The sequence below is a fragment of the Grampus griseus genome (assembly GCF_964374135.1).
Source record: "Grampus griseus genome assembly, chromosome: 5".
In the NCBI taxonomy this organism is placed as follows: Eukaryota; Metazoa; Chordata; class Mammalia; order Artiodactyla; family Delphinidae; genus Grampus; species Grampus griseus.
The window spans coordinates 24,260,421-24,275,092 of NC_138998.1; the positions used below are offsets into that span (position 1 = coordinate 24,260,421).

General features: G+C 35.0%; 1 protein-coding gene across 4 annotated transcripts in view; it reads right to left on the reverse strand.

The window, feature by feature from the left end:
* U2SURP (U2 snRNP associated SURP domain containing) overlaps window positions 1–14,672 on the reverse strand; it is a 53,009-nt gene that overhangs the window by 5,489 nt on the left and 32,848 nt on the right. For all 4 annotated transcript variants that reach the window (XM_082654564.1, XM_082654563.1, XM_082654562.1 and 1 more), the window contains 9 exons: window positions 14,324–14,486; window positions 13,829–13,908; window positions 12,803–12,890; window positions 11,661–11,783; window positions 10,443–10,599; window positions 9,509–9,604; window positions 8,736–8,802; window positions 4,433–4,592; window positions 1,442–1,552 (listed from right to left, as the gene is read on the reverse strand). In XM_082654564.1, coding sequence (XP_082510690.1) covers window positions 1,442–1,552; window positions 4,433–4,592; window positions 8,736–8,802; window positions 9,509–9,604; window positions 10,443–10,599; window positions 11,661–11,783; window positions 12,803–12,890; window positions 13,829–13,908; window positions 14,324–14,486 — 1,045 coding nt within the window. The remainder of the gene's footprint in view (window positions 1–1,441; window positions 1,553–4,432; window positions 4,593–8,735; window positions 8,803–9,508; window positions 9,605–10,442; window positions 10,600–11,660; window positions 11,784–12,802; window positions 12,891–13,828; window positions 13,909–14,323; window positions 14,487–14,672) is intronic.

Sequence of the window (14,672 nt, forward strand, 5' to 3'; positions counted from 1 at the left end):
ATCTGATAAAAAGCCTACATCAGATGCTGGCACATGTTTTCCATAAGGGCCAGGTGGTGAATATTTTCTTTGTGGGCCACAACCGGTCTACTCTACCGCTTTAGTCGCCACAGTAGATAATACACAGATAATAAGTGAAGGGGTATGGCTGTGTTTTAATAAGTTTATTTACAAAAATGAGGTGATGGCCATAGTCTGCTGACCCCTAGCATGTACCTTCAAAAAGTACATTCTTCCCTCCAATTACAACGATGGAATGCAAGGAGACTAAAATGGTAATACATGTATTACTACATTAGACCCAGTGGGCATCTCAAGGTGTAGTCTTCCATGCACATCAAACATCTACCATCTCCAAAGGGACTCATGGGGTTCAGACACATAACATCTTTTTTTAAAAAAAAAAAAACAAAAAAACTCATTTATCTTTTTTCCAAATACAACATACTGAGCACAAATTTAAAAAGTGATGCTGAGGAGACTGACTTCCTCTGGTGACCTGTAGGATACATTTTCCTGATTGACACTTTCATAGGAATCAGACTACAGTTAAAACACTCAAGATATTTTAAACATTTTAATTCAATAATAAAGAGTTAATATAGCTATTATCTAATTCACAATCCTGCAAAATTGGGACTTATCAACCCAGTTTTACAGAGTAAAAGCAGGTTTCAGTGACGTGCCTGGGAGTGCACAGCAGACAGTGGCACCAGGGTCCACAGTGTTGTACAGCAACAAGCTGCTTTACCACACTGTTGTGCTCCCGTCACCATTAATAGGTTTGTATGATTTTAAGCTCCCTTCTAGTTGTTTCTATTTCTCTCTATAATCTTTTATTTGTAATGACAGTCAAGATATAGGTAAAAATTAATAGCAGTCCCGATAAAATTCCTAGGTTCTTTCAACAATTATCATGTAGGCCTCCTTGTTCTAAAATTCTCTGTATATCCCTGAACACTTTTTTATGTATAAGAATACGAGGTCCCTCAAAAGCTTAGAATTCACAGATGAGATATTCTACCACTTGCTGTCCCTCCTTGGACACAATGGAAAAGGAGTCCTAAATGAAATTCCCAAACCCTAACACCATCTCTGACTCTGTGCTACTTCTCAGGGTTCTTGGTGTCTCACTGTCACAAATGTGACTCTTCCTATAGTATCTTCCAGTTCTGAAAGCATGTTCTTAGCAGGATTTCATGCTCCACAGGTAGTATCAGGAATAAAACAGTGTGCTGTTGCCCTAAGACTGCTTTCCACGCTGAAATAACTGTAAAACGTCAAGTTTCAAACATTCCGAATTAGCTACCAATATTCAGCATGTAGACAAAGGATATAATTTAAATATTCTTTTCCTTAAATACGCCAATATATCAATATTGTAGGCAGTCAAACAAGTAACTCTGGAAAATGCATATTACTGCGTATACTTATTCCGTACTCGTTGAAGAAGTTTATCTCTGTAGTGTTCTACTTGTTCCTGAAAGCTCTGGCCTGGTTTTTTAGGTCTTTTTCCAGATTCCAATTCATCTTGAAACTTCATAACTTTGAGCTGTGAAATAACACATATTTAAAATAAATCTTTTTATCGCTATAGCTTCTCAAGGAGTGCTTTGCTCCTTTAAAAAAAACTCTCTTCTTTGAAACAAGTGTATAAAAACGAAAAGCATAAGTATAGCAACATAAAACATAAAAACATACAGTAACCGATTAAGGACTCAGTCAAAATATAACATCAATGTGTAACTCCCTCATCGGAAGGCCACTTGTCAGACAAGCCCAACTATGCAGAATTCAAGTAATCAGACATTGGTCCACGTGCTCTCTGCACAGCCACACGAGATGACTTGACAAAAATGACTGTTCTAATTTGTGGTAAATCAGTTTAAGAGGTAAGCATCCAAGAGTCAAACAACAGACCTGAATGCTACTTTGGTGAAAGAAAGGCATTCCTAGAGCACCTTTTGAAGATCATTATAAAATCCCTAGCTACAGTTCCTGCTGATGTGGCCTAACTCAGGCACAAGCACAAGTCCAGGGCGCCCAGAAAACAGGTCACAAAGGGTCCCAACTCAAAAGACAGTAGCCCATGGAATGGCTTGTTAGCCATCTATCCCCTGGCTGCCCTGGGACAGTGCCAAGTATATCACCTTTCCCCTCAACTATTCACTCTTTCCTCAGGGATGAGGGCAGAAAAGGGATCTTTCTACTTCAACAACAAAGAAGACCCTTCACCTGGCTCCCCACCTAGTGTTCCACTCCTCCAACCCTTATTGATAGAAACGGAGACAACAGCAGAATGAGAAAAGAAAATGCCAGCCTAGGCACTGCTCTAAGCAGAATCTGAAAGATTAAGAACTTGCTTCCAGTAAACACTGTAATTTATGGCTGCGTGTTTTCTAAGTGCTTTGCAGAGAATGTCAGTATTTTATAACACAAATCCTTTGGTTTTTATTAATCCCGTGGTAAAAAAAGATTCAGCTATAGACATCTTTATTACGACACATGTGGGGAAGAAAAGAGCTTTTAGAAAGAAAAACTACACAATAAATATACATTATACATACTATATATATCCTATAGTATATAATAAAACTAATTAGAACTTAATTCTTTATTTAAGGGTTCTCCAATAAAAAGGTACTCACTGAATTCTAAATTCAGAAACTGACATTTGAATTTAGGGGCAGAGAAGAGAGCGCGCATGAATAAAGCTCATGAGCCCTGAGTTCTAGTTCAAATTTGCCACCAGTTGTGGACCTTTACTCCACACGACTAAATCTCAGAGTAAATAAGGGAGAAGAATAGATAATTCTATAACAAACCCAAGATCTACATTTTAAAATCAGGATTTGGCTCACGTCCAAATCCCAATTGCGATAGGGTAGCCACTATGAGAGTAGGATGAACCACCGCTGAGTATCTAACAAAGAGAGAGGCCAGATTCTCAAAGAACATATAAAGTAGGGAAATGTATATATATAAGGTGTGTTGCTATGTGCACCTCTGTGTATGCATATATAGCACAAATCAGTATACACATATACAGTGTAGAACCATCCAAATTAACAAAAGTTGTATCACATGGTTTTCTTTCAAGTCAATAAGAAAACAGAACATTTAGAAACAGTCTGTTTTGGCATTTATAAGAGGGTAATTCAATTATCAAGAAAATACATTTTTTATTGAACTCAATCTTTGTTTCTACTCCAATAGATCCATCAGGTCAGTAAGGCAGAGTTCAGTAAGACTGGGAGAAGTTCTGAGAGTTAAGGGCCATGTGCAGCTTGAAAAAGGTCCACAGGTGAGCACATTCACTGATAACACAACATCTTATTCCCCTACAATTTTATAAAGAATGTATATGAATATACCTCAGGAAAAATGAATCAACTTACTAACTCTGAAAATCCCTCCTCTCTACTTAAAATTGACATCACACTGATTCTGTGTAAGGCTGAAACAAAACGTTTTCTCTATTAACTTTCTGGCTTGGTGATATCGAGAAAGAGGTGGGCAAGAACTTGTACCAGCCCAGCAGTGAGTAAGTGGAGAAGTGAAAATTAAGGTGGTAGGTATTATAAGTTAGTAAGAGGAAAAGCACTGACAACCAGTAGGCATATAAAATACTGTTAAATGAACGGACAGAGTATTAAAATTCACCCTCACGTACACTTTTGAGATTCTGGACTGACTGCTACACGACTGCTAATATTTACTGGGAATGTTCTACCACCTTGGGGCAAGATATAAGGAAGGCTCCCATTATACAACCCTCCCCTCACTGACGTGTCTGAATACCTTTGGTAATTTTAAAAAGGCACTATAATAGAAAAGGGAATGGAGAGAGAGAAGTCTTGAGAGTTTGGATTCCCGCAATGTTATTCCCCTTCTTATTGTTAAGCCCCAATCAACACCTACTCTCTCCCCATCACTCGTGCAGACACTGAAAATGAGCCTACTACTGTACCACGTATACATAACTTGAACGTGTCAGAAAATATCTCACTTTTTTTGTTACATACTATTTATGCTCAACATGTGATGGATTTCATAATGCGAGATATAATCTATTCATTACATCAATATCTGCAGAGGATCTCCTATGTGCCAGGCACTGGAGATATGATGATGAACAGACAACAGACATGGTCCCTTACTCTTGCAGAAATCACAGCCTAGTGGGGAACACACTAAACAAGCAAGCAAGAAAAAAAAAAATACACACACCACAACACATGTAAAATCGTAACAGAAAGACAGAAGAGATGCTTGAACTAAGAGGCCTGAAGGAAGACAGCTGGTATGAAGGTTTCCAGGCAGAGAGGGGACAGTATGGACCAAGGTATGATTCTAAAGAGGAAGCACAGTTTGGTGGGAAAAGTGAAAGAAGGCCAGTGTAGTGTAGTTTAAACTTCAATGCAATACTAACCTCAATTTCACGGAGTTTAGCTCGTTTTTCCTCACTCATTTCAGAGTACTTAGAGAACTTGGACTCAGTCATTTCTTCTTTGATTGGATTAGAGTACAAATGATGTTCTTCAGACTTGGAACTTTGAGTATCTTCTTCATCTTCACTTTCTTCTTCTTGACTTTGGAAATAAATAAGCAGAATACGTTGTATGTCACAACAGCAAGGAAAAAAATTACATTTTACAGTACAGCTTTTTGATTTTTCACTGCCTTAGAGCTTAAATAATGTTAACAAAACATAAGAGGACAATTCATCACTAAAACATTTTTTACTAAATATCTGATCAAATAACAATTTTATAAAACTCTTATGTTTCCTCCATAGAAAAAATGTGAGCTTCAACATAATCACACTTCTAAAAATTCTGCTTATGTTAATGTTATTTCTGTGGTTTTCATTCTGCCACAAACTTTCCTTGCAACAGTTAAATGAAATGACTAATCAATCAGTGATTTCTGCATACTTCATAGTTCAGAGTGATTTCATGATGGTTAATGTTTAAAAAGCCTAATGTTTACCCTTCCTTCAGCAGAGCCTGTAAGCTAGAGAATACGTAAGTTTGAGTCACAGAGTTTCTATGCAGCAAGTAAAAGACCTTATCTAATTAACACATAACCCTAAGAACAAAACAGTGTATTAATTTTAAATTTTAGCACACATTAGTATTCATGTCATAGTTGATTATGAAAGTTGTATTGGTTCTATGTCAGATAAAAAGAAAATGATAAACTAAGTGACTACCATAGCTAAGGATACAACAAAGAAAAATTCTCCTGTCCTTCCAGAAGCAATCGAGTAGAAACAGACAGGGGAGCAACTATGACAAGCTGCTCATCATTGCCAGGATAGGATTAACAAATGTTCTTCAATGTTCTTGAAGCACAAAGAATGATGGGACTTAAAAAAAAAAAAAGGTTGTATGCTCTGGGACTGGGCCTTTTGAGTGTAAATGTTGGATCTGGGCAAAACAAGTCTTCCATGTACAAACTCAAAATGTTTATGTATATACAAACAAAATTCCTCATAAACAATACTGTGATATGAACATTACTGGCACAGCCTAGAATATATGCCATTTTCCCTTAATATTTGAACCTGATAAGCTCTTATATATTGGTATTTGAGTACTAACTACCCTCTACCATGAATAAGAGAAGTTCTTTTAGTATATATTTAAAACTATTCATAATAATATAAAAACAATTATAACCAAATCCTTTCCAAATAAAATTTTAATTATTTTAGAGTCACACACTGAATGAGAAAAATTTAAGCAAGGTAGATAAAAATAGAGTACTAGCTTTTTAATTTCTCATTTAAAGGTCCTTTCTAGAATACTAATAAAATGCTTTTCACACTTTATACTCTCAGAGCCCCACAAATCATTAGTAGCACATATAGGCACAACTCAATACAATACTCAGGTGACGAAAAAAAGAGGAAAAAGTCAAAACCAACGATTAAAAAACATATTCTTTTCGGAAATAAACTTTTACTTAATATTTCTCATTAATTTGTCAGAAACTTCCTAAATGCAGTTCTTAGCTAATTTTTTAGAAGAACGAGAATTTCTTGTTTTATGGTGCAAAATAGTTTTACAAGTGTCTCAGATGCTTTTAGTGGTTAAAGTGTGTGTGTGTGCGTGTGTGTGTGTGTCTGTGTGTGTGTGTAAATACAGATTATTTACTGAAGGATTATTCTGGAAAGAGTTAATCAACAAAGATGCAACACAGCTAATGAAACTGTGTTATCTAGTCAATGGAGATTACTTAACCAATTCCAGCCTGTTATTTACAATTTTTTCAAAAAAAATTTTTTGCAATTTGAAATATTCCTTGATAAACTTCCTTGTACACTTATCTGAATGCTTGCTTTCAACCACAGATGAATACAGAGCAGATAAACATATGGACTAACATGGAATAACAAAACCCATGACACTTGAGTGAAAAACATGGGTCACAGAATAGTATGTACAATAGTACATAATTTATGCTTTAAATAGATATGCATGCTTTTATACATACAGAGAAAGAATATAGGTGGCTAGACACTAAACACTAATCATATTATTTAAGACTTTTAAAATGAACTACAATTTGAGAATTTAAAATACACACATACTTTACAGCTGCTATTTAAATTTTGTAAGGCCTGAGTGATCTGTTCTAATTGGCTTTGACTTTAGCTCTTAGTTACCAGTTCTAGGTTCAGATCTCATCACAGCCTCATCTTGCTCTTCTTGTAAAGAACTGGAAATTCAAGACTAAACCCATACAGAATTCATTACAAACGAATTAAATTACTATTGGAACTTTTCTCCAAAGCATTAGTAGTGCTATATATATTTTTTAATCACCCTTCTGCCGCAAAGACAATAATTACTAGTGTCAAAAAGCAGCTCCAGGGCTTCCCTGGTGGCACAGTGGTTGGGAATCCGCCTGCCAATGCAGGGGACACGGGTTCAAGCCCTGGTCCGGGAATATCCCACAGGCCGCGGAGCAACTAAGCCCGGGAGCCACAGCTACCAAGCCTGTGCTCTAGAGCCCGCAAGCCACAGCTACTGAAGCCCGCGTGCCTAGAGCCCGTGCTCCACAAGAGAAGCCACCACAATGAGAAGCCCGTGCACCGCAACGAAGAGTAACCCCCGCTCACTGCAACTAGAGAAAGCCTGTGCACAGCAACGAAGACCCAATGCAGCACCCTGACCCGCCCCCGCCCAAAAAAAGCAGCTCCTTGGTAAAAAGGCATTTTGGATTCAGCCACTAGAGAGCAGCAGTGAGGCGCAAGAAAATTTCAAGGACCAGAAAGCAGTAATATGTGAAAAAGTATTTTTCCCTGTTTTCAAAAAGTTATTTTCATGTTATCATGACTTATTTGGAGCTCCTAGGAAAAATCAAAAATATAAATTATATTTTCAGTGATCCGTGCTTCACTGTATGAATGTACAATTACCATCAACACAAAAATGCTTTCACATTTCAAACATTAACATAAATATCAAATTCAATGCAAAAAAATTAGCACCTTTAGAAACAAAACCACTTGAACAATATTTGGGTTCTGCAATGGCTTTTCTACCCTTCCTTTCCCTTAAATAATTATTTTATGAATACACATACTCATTTTAAAAAGCAGTGATTCTACAATGGTGAGAGATGTTACTAATGATGGGACTGCAGACATAAAAATGAAAACAAACTGGACTGTTTCCAATTCCTGTACTCCTAAACAGCCTCAGAGAGGTACTTCCATCAGCGAACCACATCTATATTTTGTAAACATGTTGTCATAATCATTGCTGACTTGTTCTGATCACACTGTTTCTGGAAAGACATCACCACTGCCAAGTTTTCTTCCTCATACCAAACTGTTTCCACAAATGCTGATCAATCATATTGCCTTAAATCTAAATGCTAACACCCACTTATTGAATCCACACAAATGCTCAAATTGTGCTGGGACACAAAGGGACTTTTCCTTTTGTGCACTCTTCCATATGAAAACAATAAAAGAAGATTTAAAAAAAACCCCAAAAACCAGAAACCTCTGCTTTGATGCCATCTCTTTCCCTATTAAAAAAAAATTAACTTTTTTTGCAATGATTTTTAAAGGTGTCAAGTGCTATCTTAAAAAAAAAAAAAAAACTACCAGCATAAACTTGCAGGAGAATTTGGGAGCAGGAATTCCTATAATCACATTCAGTGTTAAACTCAAAATCAACCGGGGGTAATTACCAAAGAGCAAAACTGAAACTATAATTTCTCCATAAAATAAAGGTAAAATGGTTTTTTTCTTTTAGTTATTCTTAGTTCTTCTGAGGTGTTAACATTTAAATAACATAACGGTCATAATGGTCATAATGCATTATTTTTCTTAGCAATGCACAATCCCCCCCAAAAAGGAGCATAACCTTCCCATTCACATTTTAAAAAACACTTTTTGTGGAGCCAAAACAATACTTGATGACAAAGATTTAAAATAAATGCAGTCGACCATTTAGTAACTACAAAGTAAGAATGTATAACCTAGCATAGGAAAACAAACTCAAAAGCAAAGTGAAACCAGATGCGTCAAAACCAGAAAGCAAAAGCTCTTTATTCACTGGAAAAACAATGAAGAACTAAAAATGATCCTCTTAAAACAAGTTTTTTTAAGAGTTAAGTTTTCCTCTTCACTATTATTTCAAGCATACCTCTTAATGAAAAAGGGAGTGTATATGCAATAAGAAACTGAGTATATTCGAAACTTAGATTCTTACTTTTGATTTTCTTCTTCTTCTGATTCTTCATGCTGGTCAAATAACTCCCATTTAGAAGTTGTTACAGCTGAATGGAAGGAAAAAAAGGATGTAATTCCATAAGGTAAATCAGCATTTTTGCAGCAGCACAGTAGAAGCCCAGCTTTAGAACTGAAAGTTTATATTACAGAAGTTATCTACATTTATCTTTTCTTTGAATAGCCATTCCTATGTACTAAATGTATTTCTTTCCTCACACCTACACTATAATTTTATTCAAATTCATGAGGTGACAACTAATGTTGTCATCCTTATTTCTATGCTAGATGGTAAGATTTATTTCATTAGAACCTACAAATACCAAATTAACAATTACAGATTATAAGCGCTAGGATACATGTCCAAGCAAGCATGAAAGACAGGTCTAAACTGCATCTAAGAAGTCAAGCATTATAAGAGAGACAAAGCTTTGTTTTTTCTGAAACTGACCTCTAAGTAAACTTCCAAATAGGTACAGCTTCCCATCTACATTTTCTACTGAAATGGCTTAACCTAAAAGGTTTTTAGTGATTTCTCTGATTACTCTTGAAGCATCCAAACTGAAGGATCTAAGAAAATTTAAACAGCAACCACAATGAAAACTTAGCCACTAGACATAAAATATGACAACACTGGGTCTTAAGGTTGAAACATGTTATAAAATACAAAAGGAAAATGTACACACACACAACGATCTGGTAAAATTTTAAGTACTCAAGTTTTTAAAGCTTTGTATTTATTGTATTTTTACTTACCCTGTGCTTCCAATTCAGATTCATCTACAGCTTCCCATTTTGATGGGGCAACCTTAAATATAGGCTCATTCTTCTTTGAGTCTTCAGTCGCATCCACTATTGAAGAAAGATGAGCCATTAATTCTGACTACTAGAGGATGACTTAAGGAGCTCATGAGTATTCACTTATTATTAAAAAGTAAAATTAAATAAGGTCACACATGGACTAATAATGCTAGTGTCAAGAACAAGGATTATGACTAATCCAACTCTCTGCACCTGAGGTCCAATTTTTAAATATAAGTATAAATATAATTTATACATATGCATATGCATATGTGTGTGTGTGTGTGTATATACACACACACACACACACACACACACACACACTCAGAACACAGAGGTGGTTACTGCAAGCAAATGGAGAAGCTGAGGAAGTAAAAGAAACTTTAGTACCTTTATCTAATTATTGTTTAAACTGCAGAATTCATATATTATTCAATATTTTAACATATAATCCAAATGTACTAAGGATTATGTATACTTCCTATTTCCAAAAATGATTTCAGGCAAATAGGAAAACTGAATCTATAAGTTAGGAAAACTAATAATAAAAATAGAACTGATAAAACCAAGCACCTGGGATTATGCATACAATTGAACACAAGATTTTGCCTATAGTTTCCTAACAAGACAGGAAAAACCTGCTAATATTGTAAGAGGCTGACTGTCCCAACAAATAAATGTGACCAGAAAGGAAACCTTTTTCTTGGCACAAATGTATTACTGGGTTGTTCAATTCTGAAAAGTCAGAAATAAAAGACAGAAAAAAGTTAATGACTGACAACCTTACTGAGAAATTATAACCTTTTTCCATATCAGCATGTGTGGAAATTAAAGAGGCTTGGAATCAAACTTATTAGCTAGATTTAATGAGTTTGAAATTTGAACTTACAAGGCACTCCATCAAGATCATCATCAAGGCTCTTTATAGGGACTCCATCAAGGTCATCAATGGGAGTAGCATCAATAGGAATTCCATCCACATCTTCTAGAGGTGCACCATCAAGCTCTTCCTCAATGGGGGCACCATCAAGGTCATCTGGTACATCCTATAAAAACACTACTGTAACATTTTCTTTTGCTTGCTAAAGTCATATTGCTAAAAGATTAACTTGCAATCCAGTATAAACCAACCAACATTCCCAAGTACAATGTGAGGATATAATAAGAATATATTTTTATCATCCAGCTGACAAAGACGCATTCATCTGTGCAATATTTATCAAATAGTTACCAAGTACTTAATTACGCCAGGTACCATGTGAGGCACTGAGGATACAATGATGAGCAAAAATGAGCCTTGGTGCCCTAGTCCCTCCTGTCATAGAGCTTAGTACAATTAGGGGGTGGGGGGGACAGTGGGGCAGAGAAGGAGCCAGACAATCAGATAATCACAACAATACACGATGACTGCTATAACGAAGAGGTGCACTGTGTTATCAGAATGTGTAATAAGTAGGTTCCACCTAAAGAGGTCTGAGAAGGCTCAATGAATTTATGCTCAAGCTGAGATCCGAAGTGTCTCAGATAAAGAAGAGATGTTCCAGAAAGAGGAAAGAACATGTACAAAGATGTATGGTAGGAGGAAACATATTTAAGAAACTGAAACACGGACCATGTGGTTGGAGCAGTAAAAGTGAAAATATGATAGCTGGATTAGGATGGTAGAAATGAAGATGATGGATTTAAGAACTATTGAGGAGGTTAAAAATACAAAAACACAGAATGGTGATGAATACAATCTGCTACCACTGTGGTGCATCTTTTCAGGTATATGTTTACTTACACAGCTATTTTTGGTTTAACAAAACGAAATCATGCTATATACATTACTCTATTACTTGTTTTTTTCTACTAATATACTATAAATCCTTTTATGTCATCAAATAAAAAAGTCACCAATTTTCACATAAGGACACAAAACAGAGAATTCCTGTTACATATAATTTCAAGTCCTGGGCTCCAGCAATCCCAGCAACAAAAATCCACTGTTTAGTGGTAAGCAGTAGGCATTTTCCACAAAGAAATGTTACATTTGTAACATTTCATACCTCCACAGCATTCCAGAAATAAATTTTAAGATAATCGGACAAATACACTGAATACCTACCTCTGTCTCCTTTTCTTCAATAATATTTACAAGTCCTAAGAAAATATTTTGTAGTTTGATCAAAAATGGTTCTGGATAAATTGCCCAATCTTCCCATGCTCTAAAGCAGGTCATTACCCGTTGCTAACAGGAAAAAGACAATGAATTATCATTCAGGGCAATAACTATCCAATGTCATCTCATGATAATGACCATCACAATTTGCTAAATTTTCCTTTAAACCAATATTCTTTTTAAAGTTTAAGGGAAATATCTATTCATCATTACAATATTTTTTTAAAAAATCAATATTACCTCCCCATTAAAAGAGGAAATAAACTAAGAATAAATGTAATAAAAAAATAAACAGTAACTGTTTGCTCTCAGTCACCTAAGATCAAGGTCCCATACCACTGGTGGTACACATGAGGCCACATTCTGGGAAACACTAGCTTAGAAACTTATGAAAGCTGGATATCAAGGTAGCCCACATTTTGATCTGAATTCCTTTATGGTCCGATGAAGTACTTCTTGATTCTGGCTAACACTTCTCTCTGTCCCCTCCTTAAACTTTTCTATAATCTCTGTCTTATGGTCAAAATTTGAGGTCAAAAAAAATTTTAATGGAGTTGTTTGTCTGAATCCCCTAAATGGGTAGGGTCACTGGGCATCTTCCCAAGATAAAAATTTCCTTAATGAGTATTCTTCCCATGAAAGTGTATCTATTTTTTCAACTATAAGTAAGGTATTCTGTTTGACTTTTCTTAACATTGGTCTACAGCTTGAGAGTTAATAAAAAATTAACAACTGAATATACTTTCAACATGAATAACTATATTCCTAATCCAGCCAAGTAATATATACCACTACAAAACAAGTGATCTTCTGAGTGTTTTCTGTGAAAAGACCAATATTTAAAATGTTTAAATAAAACCCTTAAAACTAAAACAGACACCCAACAAAACACTAGACATATTTTAAAATTTCAGACTTTTTTTGACACTGAAGGTAAAATGGCAGTAAATTTTAAAACAATAATTTCTGAAACATCTAAGTTATGTCTTACACTTACTTAACATACTCTTTTAGCCCACCAATGTGCTTCCCGGCGCCTACTTCCCATTTAAAACACTAGGGCAAAAATACCCAAACAATAAACGTACCTTAAAGTTTTCAGACTGTAAATGGCCTTGAATTGTACGATAGGTAGCATTGAGGTCTGAAAATATCTGACACAACTTTGTTTCAAAACTGAAATTCAAATAATATGTTTTTTACAATAGAATGTGTTTAAAAATCCTTATCTACTTCAACATGCTAGCCAATGAAAACCACTCTGGACTTTTAATTTTATAAATAAATTAATCAAGTAAATCTTTAAAAATAAGAATTAGGTGTTTGAACTCTAAAACTATAACTTTAACTCCTATTATTCTGAATTTTTCTTCTGCAAAATCGCACGAAGAGCCTTAAGAACTAGTTCCCTTAATTAACAAGGAACTTTTACATCTAGGATACCTTGAGCCATCTAGTCCAACCTCTTTGTTTTATAAAATAGGAAATAGAAAAGGTAAGTGACCTGTCCAAGGCAAAAGAAGGAATAGCAGAGCTAAGATTAGGGCCCAAACCTCCAAATTTCCCTTCAGAGCCAGTTCCTAAAGAAAAGCTTCCCTAATTCATAAAATAAACACCAAAAAGGAACTGTGGGGAACTGAGGAAGAGCTATATATCAATATACAGCAACATAATTTCCTATTGCCTAGGAAAACATTAACAATGAACTACAACCAATACAATGATGATCAGAGAACACTGATTCTATAAATAGTTAATGCTCCTTTGTTTTCTTCCTTTGTTGGCCACTATTTCTAGTGTTTCAGCTTATTTATTACACAAGTGGCTAAATACACAATAGGAATAAAGTGATTTTTAACTCTTCCTATTTGTTCTTTTATTAATAGTTAATCAAGAAACTGATAGAAAAACTTGCAAAAGATTATAATAATTTACCTTAAAGTGGTTTACTTCAATGAATACAATCCAATTTTTAGAATATTAAACAAACTATGAAGAAGTTCAAATTATTTCTTATTATTGAGGGTATTAATTAACTAAACTATCCTCTTTTCTGAGCTCCTTACCCTTAAATATTTTAGTTCAGGCATATCAACTTACATCACTATACTTACAATTTTCTATAATAGGAAGCATTGGCAACTTTGGCTGAAGAGTTGTACAAAACATCAGAAACCAAATATAATCTGGCAATCTAGAATACCAAAAGATAGCATAAAATGGATTAAAAATAAAAACCAACAGCAAAAAACATTACTAAAAATATTTCCATATTGAAATTTTTTGAATCAACAGCATAAGGCCAATGTTCAGCCATAATTTAATAATCCTAAATAATGAGAAGGGTTTTAAGAAATTCAGTATCACCACAACCATGACTTGGGCAGGGATAGAAGTTGTAACTCATTTACATTTCAATCTGTTGATAATTTGTGTGTTAATAACTAAGATAAGTTTCCCAGGCAGAAGGAAAATGAAACTCCACGAGAAAGATTTCTTCAGTCAACTTCTTCATTCAAAAAGGAAACCAATTTCAATTCAAATAGAAGTCAACTATTACCTCTCCTTTACTTAACTGAATGTTCCATTAGGAGAAAGTATTCCCATACCTTTTTGGGGAGGGGTGTCTTTAAGATGGACAATGACTCGGTAATGCAATCCACTATTTCTTCAGCAGCTTCAGCATTATTAAGACAGAAAACCATTGCATCTCCAATATCATTTTTCCTTGGAGTTAACCCCCGCAGAATTTCTTCTAATTTGTCCCTCTGTCTGAATACGAATTTTTTAACTTATAAGTATTTATAAATACAAATTTCAAATGCCATTATACTTTCTGCTCGCAAGTTAATTTCTTTAAAACCCACTCAGATAAAACTCTGAAGACTAAATTGTGTTAAGTCTGATTTGTGTTACGTATTCCAAATATGTTACCTTTTTTTAAAGAATTTATATGGG